At 42.6% G+C, this 18224-nt stretch overlaps 1 protein-coding gene and 1 long non-coding RNA gene across 4 annotated transcripts; both read right to left on the bottom strand.

Moving 5' to 3' along the window:
- Positions 1-202: 202 nt before the first annotated feature.
- On the bottom strand, positions 203-12091 carry plcxd2 (phosphatidylinositol-specific phospholipase C, X domain containing 2). 2 transcript variants are annotated; one of them, XR_008084341.1, is made up of 8 exons: positions 11965-12091; positions 9946-10082; positions 9735-9854; positions 9412-9621; positions 4277-4387; positions 3933-4063; positions 932-3092; positions 203-716 (listed from the first exon to the last, which is right to left on the bottom strand). XR_008084341.1 is itself a non-coding variant. In XM_035739757.2 (7 exons), exons 1-7 carry the CDS (start codon positions 12065-12067, stop codon positions 2954-2956), a joined length of 951 nt encoding a protein of 316 aa, XP_035595650.1. In that variant the 5' UTR covers positions 12068-12091; the 3' UTR covers positions 203-2953. The 2 variants fall into 2 exon arrangements, 1 of the variants encoding a protein (XP_035595650.1); XM_035739757.2 differs by having other exon boundaries at positions 203-3092.
- A 1903-nt stretch (positions 12092-13994) lies between these two features.
- LOC118360512 (uncharacterized) lies at positions 13995-17949 on the bottom strand. Of its 2 annotated transcripts, none has more exons than XR_004820882.1 (4): positions 17770-17949; positions 16740-16859; positions 15937-16046; positions 13995-14340 (listed from the first exon to the last, which is right to left on the bottom strand). It is a non-coding gene; the product is annotated as an uncharacterized LOC118360512 (long non-coding RNA). The 2 variants fall into 2 exon arrangements; XR_004820883.1 differs by having other exon boundaries at positions 16660-16859.
- Between the last annotated feature and the right edge of the window lie 275 nt (positions 17950-18224).

Raw genomic sequence — 18224 nt, forward strand, 5'->3', positions numbered from 1 at the left:
TTCAGTAAGGCCATTCTACTGCCAGTGCTTGTCTATGGAGATTGAATGTTTGTGTGCTCGATTTTATACACCTGTCAGCAACAAATCCAATGATTTGAAGGGGTGTCCACATACTTTTGTATATGTTATATGTATATATATATATATATATATATATATATATATATAAATATATATATCTTTATATATATTAAGGGGGGCCGGGTGCACCCTATCAACCAGGGGCCCTAAGCGACCGCGTATGCCTAGAGCCAGCCCTGATTTAGGTATACTCTACCAGAAATCAACAGACTTTGCATAACCTAGTTGTCCAGCCTTAACTACCAAGTCATCCTACTTGTCATTGAACAATAAACATACAATTGAGTTCCTGTAGTCCGGGTGGCTTTTTGATAACGGCTGCGTAAAGTTAAAAAAACAAATAGCTCTATAAAATATGTTGCTTAATAATTATTGTCCATTCTTTGGTAGGTATAGCAAAGTTCGGCCAGTGTTTGAGTTCTCCATGGGGGCCTCCTCCCATCTGAGGGACTGAACTTTCACAATGACATCATCGTAGGGAAACACAGACCCTGGCGGCAGAGAGATGGCCATGGAATGTTGGACAGCATTCTACAGTGAATTTCCGTGGAGGGGCAGGGAGGGTGGGCACTCCACAACATAGCTGTTATGACAGGGGATGCCGCTCGGAATCAGGGGCTCGTTGCCTTGTAATTCTAGAAAAACACGTTATTCAGACAAATCTCAGTGTTTAGGTTAGGAAACACATTTCGGCTAAAGATTGTTGAGTGAAGTCTGTAACAAACTGTCAGTCAGAGAGAAGCCCAATGAGCGGGCTCTGCAGTAGTTATCCTTAGGCAAAGATCTAGAATCAGCTTATCCTCTCCTAACTCCTAACTTGATCTATTAGAGGGGAAACAGTTCAACTCACCACAGATCAGTGTCTGGGACAACTGCATACTGCTCCAGAGGGTTAGAGTGTGTACAATCCAGAGTGGTTTGGGTAGGTTCTGTGTGGTTTGGTGTGATTCCAAGCTGCATTTAACCAGTTCCATCTCAATATCTCTCCCTCCCTCCATTATCTCTTCTCTACACACAGTCACAGCATCATACTAGGCTATTACATTTGACACCTCTCATAATGAGTTAAATAAATACTGACACACAGAGTTAGGCCCGGAGTCCCCTGATCGGGATGTGATTATCATCGCCTGCCCTGACATCCATAACCTACTACCCAGGCCCTACGTCAGAATGCTCTTGTACCCACTGAAGCGAGGGTCCCGTTGGTGTCGAGAAACCCTGACTCTCCCTGGAGACCTAGGGAACTGACTGGGATCATCGGGACCAGAGAGAGAGAGAGAGAGGAAGAGAGAGAGAGAGAGAGAGAGAGAGAGAGAGAGAGAGAGAGAGAGAGAGAGAGAGAGAGAGAGAGAGAGAGAGAGAGAGAGAGAGAGAGAGAGAGAGAGAGAGAGAGAGAGAGAGAGAGAGAGAGAGAGAGAGAGAGAGAGAGAGAGAAACCAGAACAAACAAATAACAGAGGAACGCGTCTGTCTTTCTTCGTCCATTTGAGACGCTCCACTCCCACAAGCCTCTGTGGTATGTGTAATGACTCTACAATTAGTGTCCCTTTGTGTGTTACCGTGTGTGTGTGTGTGTGTGTGTGTGTGTGTGTGTGATACTGAGAGCAAGAGCGTCAACAATGCGGTCTGGCCTGAGACACACACACACACACACACACACACACACACACACACACACACACACACACACCAGTTGAGAAAAAGGGAAGGAACATCTAGTCAAATGGCTACCCAGACTATTTGCATACACACACCACTGCCACTCTCTGTTGTCATCGATGCACAGTCACTTTAATTAACTCTACCTACATGTACATACTACCTCAACTAACCGGTGCCCCCCTGTATACATTGTTATTTTTACTGCTGCTCTTCAATTATTTGTTACTTTTATCTCTTATTCTTATCTGTATTTTTTTAAACTGCACTGCTGGTTAGAGGCTTGTAAGTAAGCATTTCACTGTAAGGTGTATTGTTGTATTCGGCGCATGTGACTAATACAATTTGATTTGATTTGAAAAAGGGAGGGAGCTAAAATGAAAACATCTTTCCCAATAAGGGAGAATAAAATGAGATCCTCACTGCCTGCAGACAGCAGCTGTGCTGATACAATCTCTCTCTCTATTTCTCTCTCTCTCTTTTTCTCTCACACACACATTTTCTTTCCTCCTTGATTCTTATTCTTTCTTTTAGTGCCTCTCTATCGCTCTTCCCCATTCTGTCTGCCCTTGTCTGGGTCTCCACCTCTCTTCTCCTCCTCTCTCCTTCCCATCATTCCCCTCCAGGAGGACCACAGAAATGTACAGTTAGTCTGGGAGTTTTTCTCTGTCAGTGTGATAATCAGTGGACTGCCACAAGCCACACACACACGCGCACGCACACGCACACGCACATCCAGACAGCTGTGTGTGAGTGGCTGTAGCCAGACTTTCATTGCTAGTTACAAATCAAGATAACTTTGCTATGATCTATCTTGAATGTGTTATCATAATAACTGCATGTCACACACAGCTGTAAACTGCTACCATTGAAAGTGTTAAATCTGTGTGTGTGTGTGTTTAAGCAGTCTCAGCCCTTGTACATTGCTATACTTCTAAGCGCAATATGTGAATCTCTGTGGTCATTTTCTTGACCATGATCAGTCAATACCGGTCATGTGAGCTTTAAGTGCATGAGATAGTCACGTGATGTATGTCTGAGTGTCCCATTATCACGTGTCCCTGATTGTCTGGTCATGTGATCAGTGATGCAGCTGCCATGATGGGTAGAACGGGACCGTGAAAAGATCCAAGTGGGTTTCTTTTCGACTCATATCCAGTCTACTCATTCTGACTCTATGGTGGCGTTAGTCAGGTTTTCTTGCGGTCCTGTTAGTTGAGCAGGAGGTTGTTGAGGTTGATGACTGTGTTGGCGAAGTCAGTCAGTTCCACAAAGTCAGAGGTGATGATGTTAATCCCGTCAACACCGGGTTTCTGGGTCTCGACCCACGTTAATATGATGGGAAGGTTCCTGAGAAGGGGAGAAGGACGGGAAGAGGGGGGAGATGATAAGGGGAGGAAGGGGGAGTGGAAGAGAGAAAATAAGGAGTGTAAGAGCTGTTGTGTCTGAGTCAGACTATAGTTATTGTATCCAAAGCATTTTTTAAGTTTGGAGCTCTTGCTGTTTTAGTTATGGGTGCATTTCAGCAAACACACACACACACACACACACACACACACACACACACACACACACACACACACACACACACACACACACACACACACACACACACACACACACACACACACACACACACACACACACACACACACACACAACGGCCAGGGTCGTATCAGTGATAGAGCCCTTAACCTTCCACTAAGCCCCTGCAGCCGTCAGGACAAAACCAGGAAGTGGGAATGTTTATCCTGTGATAATAAGTCATCTTGTTTCCGTGCATACGCAAAATTAGGCCATTTCCTCCCAGCCTGCCGTCTCCACTAAATATCCGCTTCAGAGTCGCTTCTAGACACTCATCTATGGTCAGATTTCTGTTGTCAACTCTTAATGGTTAATGTGAGAATTTATGGAGAGCAACCCGATCCTAGATCTGTACCTAAGGGCAACTACCTGGAGAGTCTAACTAACAATTACCCTTACAGTTTACCTTCCCCAAGTCCTACCTTTAAGCATTAGGGGGAGACGCCAAACTGACCTTAGATTAGTCCGTGTTTAGGGTCTTCACCCTACTTGGAGTCTGACCGACTGATAAACTGACAAAACTGACTGTGTATACCGCCCTCTGCTGGCTGCTATCAGAATACATACTATACGCTCAGTACACACAGAAACACTAATAACACACACCTCTCAACTAGGTAGTTGCGTAGCCCCTTGACCAGGCCCTTGACAATGGTCTTGACTCTGGGGGTGAGGATGGCCTGAGTCACGTGGAAGGACCCCATCTTAGCCCTCTCACCTAGTGTTGTCTCCAGGAACTAGAATCATAATCGTAATCATTATCAACATCAGTTGGATTTATATAGAATTTTTATATGAGATGTATCCCCTTATCTCATCCACTACGAAACACACACACACACACACACACACACACACACACACACACACACACACACACACACACACACACACACACACACACACACACACACACACACACACACACACACACACACACACTCACTGACCTGAAAGAGTTTGGTGGTGTCTGTAGTGTTAGCCCAAGGAGCTGGACACTTGTTGCCCGGCCATATCAATGGACAGCTCTCAGCTGACGGGTGGTGGTAGAATACTATGACCTGGGACACACAAGACTCAGATTCACTCTCGGAACATTTAGTTTCACACCTTAACCCTTAATCTGTCTATCTGCTAATTCATAATTATGACTCACCTATTGTACCGGTCTCGTCGCCTGTCTGATTACTACACACCTGTCACCTGCCAGGTAATCTGGCTCTAGAATCGATATTAGGGTCGCAGAACATAGAAACTCACCTGACCACATCTCTAAATGAGATGTTTCTGATAAACACACACACACACACACACACACACACACACACACACACACACACACACACACACACACACACACACACACACACACACACACACACACACACTCACAACAAAGGCGGAGTTCTGGTTGATGACCAATAACTCGCCCCAAGCCGACATACGGCTGTGTACATCCCGCCCCCAAGCCGACACAAGGCTGTGTACATCCCGCCCCCAAGCCGACACAAGGCTGTGTACATCCCGCCCCATTCCGACATACGGCTGTGTACATCCCGCCCCAAGCCGACAAAAGGCTGTGTACATCCCGCCCCCAAGCCGACACAAGGCTGTGTACATCCGGCCCCAAGCCGACACAAGGCTGTGTACATCCCTCCCCAAGCCGACACACGGCTGTGTACATCCCGCCCCAAGCCGACACACGGCTGTGTACATCCCGCCCCAAGCCGACATACGGCTGTGTACATCCCGCCCCCAAGCCGACACAAGGCTGTGTACATTCCTCCCCAAGCCGACATACAGCTGTGTACATCCCGCCCCCAAGCCGACACAAGGCTGTGTACATCCCGCCGCCAAGCCGACACAAGGCTGTGTACATCCCGCCCCAAGCCGACACACGGCCGTGTACATCCGGCCCCAAGCCGACACCAAAAATGCACTCAAAGATCTTTATTGGACCCTGGACAAGCTGGAGACCGCGTATCTGCAGCGTTCATTGTTGCAGGGGACTTTAGCAAAAGTAATTTGAGAACCGTGCTCCCAAATTAATATAAACACATTGACTTTCCAACTCATAGAGATTCAACGCTGGACCACTGCTACACACCTTTTCGACACGGTTATAAGGCCATCTCCCGTCCTCCTTTCGGCAAATCTGACCATGACTCCATTTTGCTCCTTCCCGCCTATAAACAAAGACTCAAGGAAAGTTCCAGTGGTCAGGTCTGTACATGCTGGTCTGACCCATCAGAATCCAGGTTCCAACTGTTTTGATCACGTGGACTGGAATATGTTCTGGGTTATTTCTGGCGATAACATCAATGAATAAGCAGACCCAGTCACCGGATTCATAAAATTATGTGATATCCTCCCCACCCCCTCAACAGACATCTACCCTGGCCCCACCCCAATGGAAATTTGTGACCGATTGGCTCAATTCGGTCTTATGTAGCAAACTTTGTGTTTTTAACATTGGATATCATTTACATTTACATTTAAGTCATTTAGCAGACGCTCTTATCCAGAGCGACTTACAAATTGGTGCATTCACCTTATGACATCCAGTGGAACAGCCACTTTACAATAGTGCATCTAAATCATGGATATCATGTTATCATACACTATCATTGCATATCATACACTACAGTTGAGGAACAATGGGATAGTAATTATTTTGAGAAAATGTCCCTTGAATGTTTTGGTACACCTACTGAAGAGCTCTTCTTTGTCTACATCCATTCAGCATCGTTCACACCCCCTTAAGCTTAGCCCCACCCATCTCTTTAAGGATTCACATGTGCAGCCATGTGCTAAACAGTGAGTACGGTAGTGTTTTAAACAACCCAAGACTAAAGGCTGGTTTATATTACGTCTATCGACATGTCTGTATACAGTTGTCGCAGTGACATCATGAACATTCTATTGTCATCCAACATCAAACTTGTTGTTGTCGTTATGAACAATTATAAACCCAAAAACGACAGCAGCCTGGTGGTCCAAAATAGCATAACTGGTGTATTTTAACAGCAATAAACCCACCCATTTACAAATATGTCAATCTAGCGAACCAGGCAACTAAAAGCAACTTTCTAAACAATATTTTGGTTCGTTTCTAGTTTGCTAGCTAGCTAGATAACATTAAGTTAGTTGGCCAGCCAGTTCAAATAATGACCATATCATATAGCTGACAACTCCTTAACTTTAGCTCATTTGTATTAATTATTACAGGAAAATAAACTTACAACAATATAATTATTTACAAGTTAATGGAAAGCTAATTACAGAAAATAGCTTACGGTTGTGAGTGTGACGAAATAAAAGCAGGCATTCTACCAGAGAATTTTTGAACTTGGACACTGTCTCATTGGCCTAACTTTATATCCTAATTTGACTTTGGTGCAGGTCATGTTGTTCTTCACATTATCATCTCTGGTAAACACACACTATATCAAACAAAGTCTATGTTTATTTGTCACATGCACAGGATACAGAAGATGTAAACAGTACAGTGAAATGGTTACCTGAATAGTGGAGTCCTTTGTTTAAACATGTAGCTAGCTAGCTAAACAACTAACCATAATCCCAACTCATAACGTAAATACACTGCATGAATCTACAGGTAGCTAAAGCTAACCAACTACACTGAACAAAAATATAAACACAAAATGTAAAGAGCTGCATTAAAAGATCTCAGAAATGTTCTATACTCATAAAAAGCGTATTTCTCTCAATTTTTGTGCACAAATTTGTTTACATCACCGTTAGTGAACATTTTATCCTTTGTCAAGATAATCCATCCACCTGATAGGTGTGGCATATCAAGAAGCTTATTAAACAGCATGATTATTATACAGGTGCACCTTGTGATGGGGACAGTAAAAGGCCACTTTAAAATGTGTTGTTTTGTCACACAACACAATGCCACAGATGTCTCAAGTTTTGAGGGAGTGTGCAATTGGCATACTGACTGCAGGAATGTCTACCAGAACTTTTGCCAGATAATTTTATGTTAATTTCTCAACCATAAGCCGCCTCCAACGTCGTTTTAGAGAATTTGGCAGTACGTCCAACCACAGACCGCGTCAGCTCAGGACCTCCACATCTGGTTTCTTCACCTGCGGGATTGTCAGAGGGGGGTAAGCGGGGTGCTGAGGAGATTTGCTGTTTTCCCTTTTGTGGGGAAAACTAATTCTGATTGGCTGGTGTCACGCCCTGACCTTAGTTATCTTTGTTTTCTTTATTATTTTGGTTAGGCCCGGGTGTGACTAGGGTGGGTATGTTAGCTTTTGTATTGTCTAGGGGTTTTTGTATATCTAGGTTTTTTTGTAAGTCTAGGTATTTGTATGTCTATGGTGGCCTGAATTGGTTCCCAATCAGAGGCAGCTGTTTATCGTTGTCTCTGATTGGGGACCATATTTAGGTAGCCATAGTCCCTTGGGTATTTTGTGGGTTCTTGTCTATGTGTAGTTGCCTATCAGCACTCGTTTATATAGCTTCACATTCATTTTGTTATTTTGTTAGTTTGTTCAGTGTTCTTTCTTCATTAAAAGAAGTATGTACGCGTACAACGCTGCGCCTTGATCTCCTCCATACAGAGAACGTGACAGGCTGGGCCTGACTCTACAGTGGGTAAACCATGGCTGCACTCCTCCCAGTCATGTGAAATCCATGAATTAGGGCCTAATTTATTTCAATTGACAGATTTCCTTATATGAATTAACTCCGCAAAATCTTTGAAATTGTTGCATTTATATTTTGTTCAGTATAGGCTCAATGTTAGCTAGCTAGCTAAAAGTACACTTTAACTTGCAATAAAAACAACTTTCTGACAAAATATGAAATGGTTAATATCTGCAAATGTAGCTAGCTACACTCTCTTACCCGTCCGTATACAAGGATGAATGCTTCTCCCTCTGTCACAGATGCCATGGTTGCCCATAGTTTGAAGATGGAATCCGGAGACAGGTGTTTTGTATATTAGCCTTATTTGTTCTCAACTAAATTCTCACTTGCAATCACGCCTGAATTTTCTCAGTCTCCTTAGCTATCATACTGCATTCTACTAACTTCAAAACTTGATCCTCCAGAAAGTTGAGAGCCTTAGCAACACTTTTGCAGTTCTTCGTGATATCTTTCAAAAACGCCACGTTAGAAAAGATTACATCCACATACTGCAGCTATTGTTGTAGACAAAAGCGTGCTACATGGCAGACTAATCCAAACTCCTCTCTCGGCATGTCCACCCCATCCATTATCTCAGCCAATCATGGCTAGCGGGAAGGTTCCTGTCTTTTTCTGTGGCTAAACCAACTAGGCTCATTATTTAACAATCGTATTGTAATTTACAGATGGCATACAATTTTGTTATTAAAGCACATGAAAGTTCACATGTTCCAGAAGGCATTTCTGCCAAAACACACATTTGAATCAAACTTAATTACATTCAAATGCCTCTCCTGTGAAGTAGTGACGTGTGACATACACCTAGTTTCCTGAAACAAGTCACATTTATCATGCTGAATAGCCACCACTGCTCCTACCCCCCTCACACACACACACGATACAAATACCAACACTATTCTTTCCCAAGCACTCTCAAACACAAGTGCAAACACACACACCAACTGCCTCCTGACTTAATCTTCTGTCATCCATTAAGACTTACTGGCTGCTTACAGACCGAAATAGCTGTGTGTGTGTGTGTGTGTGTGTGTGTGTGTGTGTGTGTGTGTGTGTGTGTGTGTGTGTGTGTGTGTGTGTGTGTGTGTGTGTGTGTGTGTGTGTGTGTGTGTGTGTGTGTGTGTGTGTGTGTGTGTGTGTGTGAGAAAGAGAGCGAGAGAGACAAAGAGAGAATCAATGTCTGTGAGATGAGATCCCTGATTGACAGGTTGAAATTGCTGCAGCAGCATTTAGTAAGCAATCCACTTTAGCTTCTACTGAAATCCTGACTCCACTATTACTCTAAAATGTCACACACACTCAACTTATAGATGACTGGGTCTTACTATCAGAGGTTCAACTATATCTGTAAGTGGAGGACGTGGAGGAGTGTTCACACTTTCTGACCTCACCCTGTCTGTCTCACCTGGTACTTGTTCTCCCAGAGATAGTCCAGAGTGATCTCCTCAACAACGCCGATCTTGCAGAGTTTAGGTCCGAACACTTCCTGGAGCATGTTGATGAGGTAGGTGTGATGCTCCATCCCCATGGCGTAGTGATGGTTAAAGTCCAGGAACACCATCTCCTTACCATGGGCGTCCAGGAAAGAGTTAATGTCCGACAGACCGTCACGCACCTGAGAGAGAGTGAGAGAAGTCAATAGTAGGAGGAGACGTTTACTCTAGGTTTTCGTATAATAACATGTTTATTGATCTTCTAGGTGTCTGGCTATGGGGTCAGTACATCCACCTTGTGTCCAAACAGGCCATGGATGAAGTAGATCTCAGTACCAGACTCTCCAGGTTTGGATGACACACGCAGGTCAAAGTAACGAATCCCTGCATCCAGCTGCTCCTTAAACGTCAGGTTCTGGTGATAAAAGTCATATGCTGACAAAGACTGAGGATCCCATCTTTTCAATAGAGTATTGGTTAATCATCTGAACCAGTTGAACCCTCACCTGTGTCATGGACCACTTCTTCATGACTTTCTTGGAAACGAAACGGAAGGCTGTGGCCAGGTATTTGACTATGGCCTTCTGGTCAGGGCCCACCGGGGCCTTCACATCTACCCAGAAACTAAACGAGTCATGGGACCCTGAGAGAGAAGGATGAGGGGAGATTGGGAGAAGGAGGGGAGAGAGGAATGAGGAGGGTTGAGAGGGATGAGGAGGGGAGAGAGGGAGGAGAGGGAGGAGGGGGAGAGGGAGGAAGATAGGAGAGAAGGATGAGGAGGGGAGAGAGTGAGGAGGAGGGGAGAGAGGGAGGAAGATGGGAGAGGGGGAAGAGGAGTGGAGAGAGGGAGGAGAGGGAGGGAGGGAGAGAGGGAGGGAGGAAGATGGGAGAGAAGGATGAGGAGGGGAGAGATGGAGGAGGAGGGGAGAGAGGGAGGAAGAGGGGAAGAGACAGATCAAGTGATATAGAGAAAGAAATGCCTTTTCAGTCTGGAAAAGGAAGTGAAGGTCCTTCTGCCGATATTATGAGTGGGCTAACCATCTTCTTTTGTGCATTCTCTCTCCTTCTCTCTCTCTCTGTTTCTCTCTCCATCAAACACACAAACTCAGATCTCATGCAGGTAGTACAGATTAACACCAAGAACCCTCTCTGAATCCATTAGGCTTGCCTCACTACATTGTAAACAAAACAAATACATGCATGCCACATCCGTCTCACATACACGTCACACAGAAAATTAGTCACACCCCAGTTCCCCAGACCCACAGGTGCTGCATCACTGTTTTTCTCTCTAGCCCAACAGTAGCCTACGCTGTTCTCAGACAGAGAAGGTGCTAAACTTAATTTAGCTAAAGTGTGGCTTTGCTGTTAAAACCATATAACCCCAGATAGACTTTACCAGTGGGAGGTCATAAACCAAGTCAGAGCCAACAGTCATCATTATACGCCTCATGTCGACCGACATATGACACCCCTACAACACACACACACACACACACACACACACACACACACACACACACACACACACACACACACACACACACACACACACACACACACACACACACACACACACACACACACACACACACACACACAATGTAAAGTGCCGTCAGAAATTATTCACACCCCATGACTTTTTCTACATTTTTATGTGTTACATCCTGAAATAAAATTGATAAAATTGAGATGTGTGTGTCTCTGGCCTACGCACAATACCCCATAATGTCAAAGTGGAATTATGATTTTTTTTTTTTTATTTCCAAATTAATAAAAAATGAAAAACTTTAATGTTTTGAGTCAATAAGTATTCAACACCTTTGTTATTGGCAAGCCTAAATAGGTTCAGGAGTAAAAAGGTGCTGAACAAGTCGCATAATAAAATAGCATGAACTCACTCACTCTGTGTGCAATAATAATGTTTAACATTATTTTCAAGGTCCCTCAGTCAAGTAGTGAATTTAAAACACAGATTATACCACAAAGACCAGCCAAAATCCTAGAGGAAAACCTGGTTCAGTCTACTTTCCAACAGACACTGGGAGACAAATTCACCTTTCAGCAGGACAATAACCTAAAACATAAGGTTATGTTACACTGGAGTTGCTTACCAAGACAACATTGAATCTAGCACTGATTAACAACCAACTTGACAGAGCTTGGAAGAATTTTAAAAATAATAAAATACTGTACAATCCAGGTGTGCAAAGCTCTTAGAGATTTACCCAGAAAGACTCACAGCTGTAATCGCTGCCAAAGGTGATTCTAACATGTATTGACTCAGGGGGTTGAATAAACCCAATCAAGATATATATATATATTTTTTTTTATACTAATGTTAGAATTTTCTTCCAGTATTTTGTGTAGATCATTGACAAAAAAATGACAATTACATACATTTAATTCCACTATGTAACACAACAAAATGTGGAAAAAGTCAAGGGGTGAATAATTTCTGAAGGGACTGTAAATAACAGATATGGTTAATTGTTTACATAACACACACATGCGCGCGCGCTTACCGGGCACTGCAAGGTGCTTCAGGGGCATAGCTGTGAGCTCGGGGGAGAGTGAGCTCATCCAGTTGGCGTTCGAGGCACCGATACCCGTGGGCCGCGTCTTCATGGCGCCTCTCTGATCTCACCCCCCTTAAAAATGTTAACCGTCAAATCTGGTATACCTGCTGCCGGTGTAATGCCAGTATCCTCGCCACCCACATGAGACTTACAGTAAAATAAATCATCCTGAGGTGAGGAGCCAGAGCGCCTTTCATGCCTCCTCGAACCACCTGTGTATCTACCTGTCTCCCTGCTCTTTACCAGTGGTGCGGAGCCCACCAGGGCAGCCAAAGTGCCTCCAACGGGCTAATGACGTTGACTAATCTTCTTAGACTGAAATTACACTCGTTATCCCCCCTCCCTTCTTCCCTCACTCCCTGCGTGCAGGTTTAAACCAGCAGGGCTTCCCTCGATGCGTGCTGTGCATTAGCCTACTCAGGCTCACCCTACTCACCACCGGAAACAGTGACAGATGGACAACGGCTTGGTCGGGGGTCTCTGTCCATCCTGGGGGCAAAATCTTAAATGGCCATAAAAATGCTTGAGTGACCATCCATCATTAAAGTGACAAAATGTCACTGCAGAATATACTGTATGTGACTGGAGAGAGTAGGAGAGAAGTGGCACTAGGAGTGGGCCTAATCGCCTACACAAGTGACCTTGTGGTTCCATGGCAAGCACAAAGGCCTGCCTGTACAAATGGTCCACAGCATAGTGCACATAGTCTACTATGAAGTTTCATGTATCACTGCTAAATATTTTAGCATAGAACAGGGGTCAGCAACAGGCGGACCACTGGCAAAAAACAGCCCGCAAGTTATATTTTCTTTGCCCCCCAAGTTAAAAAAATTTTTAGAAAAGGGATGTTCGTTTTTGGAGGGAAAAAAAGTATTAAATAAAAAAATAACCAGGAAACAGCTAAACAAAATAATTTTGGAAATCTGTTCCCAAGTATTCCCACCAACAACAAAACAAGAGACATATCCCACTGGGAACAGACGTCAGTTCAAAGTCTAGCTTTTATTTACATTTGGGTATGTTGTCAACTAATGTGAATTCATTTTGAAATCAACAACAATGTCACCATGTCATTGGATTTAGGTTCAAAGTTGGGTGAAAACAGATTCCCTTACATTGATGACTTTTTTCAAATTGAATCAGTGTTCCATGTTGATTCAATGTCATCAATGAATCGGAAACAACATTAATTCACCTAGTTTTTTGCCCGGTGGGATGTGATTGTGTCTCAATGTAATCAAGGTATGAAATGATTGTGTATTTGAAAATAACAATCTCATTTTGGGCTCAGTTGTGAACTTGGTAAATGTAGGTACATTTAGATGTGGATGTGCATGAGGAACAGGCAGCCAGAGTTCTACTGCACATTCGGCCTAATGTAATAAACTTGAAAGATATTGGAAGGTTATATTAAGACATTGGTATATATCATATTGTTGTCCATAGGTACATCTGTCACCACCGCATGCCAGACGGACCTGACCAACACTGCCATTACTGAAATGGAGGAACAACTTATTTCTGTAGCATGAGGTGGCAGAGTAAGTGACAACCAGCTGACAGAACAGACTGAGTGGCTTACTTGACAATCTCGAGTCAGGGGACGTTGTTATGGCAGTCTGCAGCTTTAATATAGAGGACAGTGTAGGGTTCTACTGTGCCGCCATAAAGCTCTGTGCACTTCATTTACACTGGGCAAGAAACAGTTGTCTGCTTTAGAAATAGAAAACGCTAGAAAGTTAGTCAGTGTTAAAATATCAGGTGCTACGGAGCAATGTACCTCACCATGAAGCCATGAGTACCTTACCAAGAAACCTGGAGAATCAGTTGTACTGATTGAAAAAACTGGGGTCATGTGTTGTGCGCTAAATAATCTCTCAGACTCCATTGTCCCTTTGCCCCCCTTCCCCCAGAAAAAGACAGCTATTCAAGAAATGACAATGTCCAGAACACTGTTATAGTTCTCAAATAAAATGGTTTATTGTAGCTCATACAGGAGCAACACATTGATACTGGGCTCCATAGCATACCGGGCTCCATAGATTTACCAGAGCTCAATTTAATTGTTCCCGGTCAACATTTTTGTCAGAATGTATTGCTTATAAAATCTCGGCTTTTGCAATTGCCTCTCTCAAAATGTATTTTTTATTCCAAACAACAAAATTGCAGTAATGTGTGTAATGTCTGTAATATTAAGCTGCTCCTGAACTTGATAGTAGTTGGCATGGTCTCTACGCAGCTGGAGCTCTCCGATTCTATGAGACAGAACTCTTTCTTTCCAACTCTCTGAACAAAGATGTCCTCCTGGTGGCAGTAAGGACACTGGAATAAGATGTCGATTTTGAGATAATTAGATGAATTGATTGCTTTATTGTTGGTTGAGTTATTGATTGTTTGGTTGGTGGAATGATTGATTGAATATAATTGGGTAATTGATTATTAAATACAATATGGTGCATTCGATGGATGACTAGAAGTTAGGATAGGATGGACTTTAAAAGTCCCAGAGGGAGAACAAAAAATCTTCGACACATTACTACTGTATACAAAATAGACCCTGTGCATTACAATGATTGATTGAACCAACAATGATTAAACAGTATTGATCTATCGATTGAATGGTTGTTTTATTGATTGAACAGTTGATGTGTTGGTTGATTGGCATTTTAAGAGAATAGCTCAAATCAGTCAATCTACAGTTGCTACATACATTTTTTGACAAATATAAATTCATATTATGTACCCCTTAGGGTTGAATTGCAGGAAACCTGTTACCGACATTTACCGGGATTTACCGCCCAAAATCACTCCCTTTTCCCGGGATAAATAATTGCGACAAACCGGTAAATTATAATAAATTATTTATATGAACAGCATGGCGTGAAACGGAACTGTTAAATGATATGTGATGTCTAAATCTGTCTTCTCTACAGCCTCTGCATGATGAATCAACTCTCAGAGTGGGGACATACAGCCCATCTCAGCATGGAGCGCAGTTCACAATGCATCTCAGCATGGAGCGCAGTTCACAATGCATGTAGACCTATAGTATCATCACATCATGGTAACTTGATTTAATCCATTTTAGAACAAAGCTGTAATGTAACAAAATGTGGGAAAAGTTAAGGGGTTTGAATACTTTCTAAATATATATATATATGCCTACTAATTATATAACTAGGCCTTGTTATATTTCAAAATTAAAATCAAATTTGTTAGCCTATACTTGTAACTTTGTAGGCAGCATGTGATGCACCAAAATCGCATGTTCTCTTCTGATTTATCATGTTTTGAAAGATGTGTATAATTCCAGTCTATATAACACAATACAGTACAGTAATACAGTTCACACTCAAAAAGATTAGCCTACTTGAGCTAGTTTCATTTAGTTACCCAAGAGAGCATTTAGCTAGCCACATCTATAATCTATGGGCTTTTATGTTTTTCTGTCATGCGTAATGTGCAGTAGCCTACAGTATATCATGTAGCCTATGCAATGAATAACGGTACAATCATTTGGGCTTTTTTGGTCTTGGACTCATTAAATATCATTAATATAGGGCTCATAAAATGTATTTAATACAGGTCTCATCAGGCTCTGATAGCATCAGATTTGAATTTTCATGCTGATCAAATCTCTAATCAAATCCAGATATATTTGTATGCTTTATAATGCTTTTGAATGACACTTCTGGTTTTTAAAAGTGATTTATTCTCGGGGTGGAACATTTGTAAAATGCCTGGGAAATACTCAACCCTAGTAACCATTGCTCATTGAAGAATATACTGCAACTTAAACGCCTCATGAGCATAGTTAAACTTTTGTGGGTTGGATAACTATTTGTTATAGTTTCATCTTCTGATTGCCCATTTAAGTGTGGTTCACTACCATACCTTGAGTATGGTATACGTCCTTACCTTAATCTCACAGACTCCTGCACCAGGAGTAACAATGAGGGAGCCCATCAGGTGTGGCACCTCTGCATACTGTTTGGCATCAGCTTCATGTCTGTAACCTGTAACCATGACTACAACAAACACAACACAGATATTATAAAGGTCTCCACAACATAAAAAGCTATCTTTTCTAATTCATTCACTTTTATAAAGGGACTTCCAGGGACATATTGTAACGAATGCAATTGATCTTGGGGTTTATTTAACTTCAAATCAGTACATTCAGGAGATAAATCTATCAATTGATACTTCCCACCTAATTTTCTGTGGGTAGCAGATGCTGTTTGAAAGACTATTGGATGGGTTGTTAGGATCAGTGTGCAGGAGGTAATTATTTGTCCGGCTCGCTGTCTGAACCAGATCTTGGATTTAGACTGGCTTCTTGTCTCCTCCTCCACTGTCTCTATTTGGCTTTCAGTCATTGTGCATAGGTCGTCCACAGTCGTGGAGTCAACTGCACAGCCCATGATGGAGGGTGGCAGTGCTTTTGTTGTTGACTTGGGCACAAAGCCTGTGTAATGTACATTTTGTTATATAATCCGTAAATTCTGGCCTCAAAGAAGAAGATATTAAATGCCTGGTATATGGCGTTTTTGACAATTAGAATGGGAAAATATGTCCCCTGCCGACAAAGTTAAATTCAAAATAATAGAATAATAGAAAGAATCAAAAAGAATAATACACCTGCATAACATCAGAGCAACGCTTTTTGGAGCATTTTGGTTGAGTTTTTTTTGTATTCCTGGTATTGTCGATCCACTCACAATGGGAGGCCAAGTCAGGGATGATGTTGCCTGCTCCATTGTACAACCTGCCTGGTCCATCCTCCTCTTCTTAGCCCTTGCAGATAAGAAATCGATGTTGGCTACAGGGGCTGCTGGTATCTGTGGATAGGATAGAAGTTCAATATAGTAAACGGCAGGGTAGGGAGCGAGCCCAGGTCGCTGGTGTGAAAGTTAGACACCCTATGCATCGTTCCAATAGGGTTAACTCACTTGGTGGGAATTGTAATTGTGATACACTGTGGCTGAATGTTGAGGGAAAATTATTATTAATATTTCTACATTTTTTTACATGTGCAAGCATCAGCCAGCTGCTCCGTTCCATTGTGCATGTGACCGATTCTCGCATGGGGTCGCCTTCCTCCACTGCGTATAGCAGGGCTCCAGCATGGGAACATGACTCTGCCAACCTGCATCACTTAAATCTATAAATTGTTTATATTTCTTAAATTGAAAGCATGAGTTTGTTACAATCAGCCTGTGAGGCTTTCATCAGATTCACTGCTCTTACACTGCTCTTACACTGCCATATCACCTCTCCATCTCCCTTCATCATCCCCCAGGTCCTCAAAGCCTGACATTTTCTGCTATTGGTTCACCTGACCAGAACAAAAAGGATAACGACGTGAGAAATATATAAATAGATCAAGTCAAACTGTGGGAGGGGCATGATCATTTTTCAATCAATCCAGGAGATTAGCTAAATAGTTAACGTTATCTAGCTATCGTGCTACAGAAACGTAATGCTAACAAGTAGCCTGACAAAACTTTAATGTATCACATTATATTTCTTCACTCCGACAGGCAGCCAAGCTTTTATAAGCCTTCATCTGGTGTTGGGTTGCAACCTGGTCTTTGCTGTAGTAGTTTATCTGGTACAGTAGCTAAATTAGCTAGCTACAGTAAATAATTGCTGGAAACTGGAGGCTGGGCAAATCTGTTGTTTGATTACACCCCCGGATTTATCGTAAAAGGATCACACCCATCGCACAGCTGGATTTTGTACAAGTACCTGTCTCTTTCCTCGTATTGAGCCCTTTTTAAGTATTCTGACACCGCCATCTCTACCATATCTAGCAACATTAGCTTCCATTGAAATGTAGTTTGAAGCTGCCCACCAGCAAAAAAAATGAATATTGTCTTCATGACGTTTTTGATAATGACCTATTCGCCAAGTACATTTACCGATACTCTGAATATTACATGGTTATATGGTGCTGCTAGTGATCAGTGGCAACCAGTCATTCAGGGCAGGTGGATCCTTTTGAGCCCCACCTGTTTAGCTAAAAATAAAAAATAAATGTTTCTTGTTGTCTGTTTTGCATGTTATTATGGCATTAATACATGTCCCATATCAGTTAGCAAACAATGTAAACAAAAATAAAAGGATCTCTACAGATCCGGTGTCCCACCCGCAGGACGGTTGAGCTAATGTGCGCCAATGCGATTAGAATGAAGTCGTAAGTA

This window comes from Oncorhynchus keta, chromosome 28 (genome assembly GCF_023373465.1).
Source record: "Oncorhynchus keta strain PuntledgeMale-10-30-2019 chromosome 28, Oket_V2, whole genome shotgun sequence".
Taxonomy (NCBI): domain Eukaryota; kingdom Metazoa; phylum Chordata; class Actinopteri; order Salmoniformes; family Salmonidae; genus Oncorhynchus; species Oncorhynchus keta.

Coding starts and splice junctions, on each gene's coding strand:
- plcxd2 (XM_035739757.2), bottom strand. CDS start 12,067: ATGAAGACGCGGCCCACGGGTATCGGTGCCTCGAACGCCAACTGGATG. Junction 9,622..9,734: donor ATGGCCTGTTTGGACACAAG/GTGGATGTACTG, acceptor ACTCTCTCTCAG/GTGCGTGACGGTCTGTCGGA. Junction 4,388..9,411: donor TCTGGGAGAACAAGTACCAG/GTGAGACAGACA, acceptor TGTGTGTCCCAG/GTCATAGTATTCTACCACCA.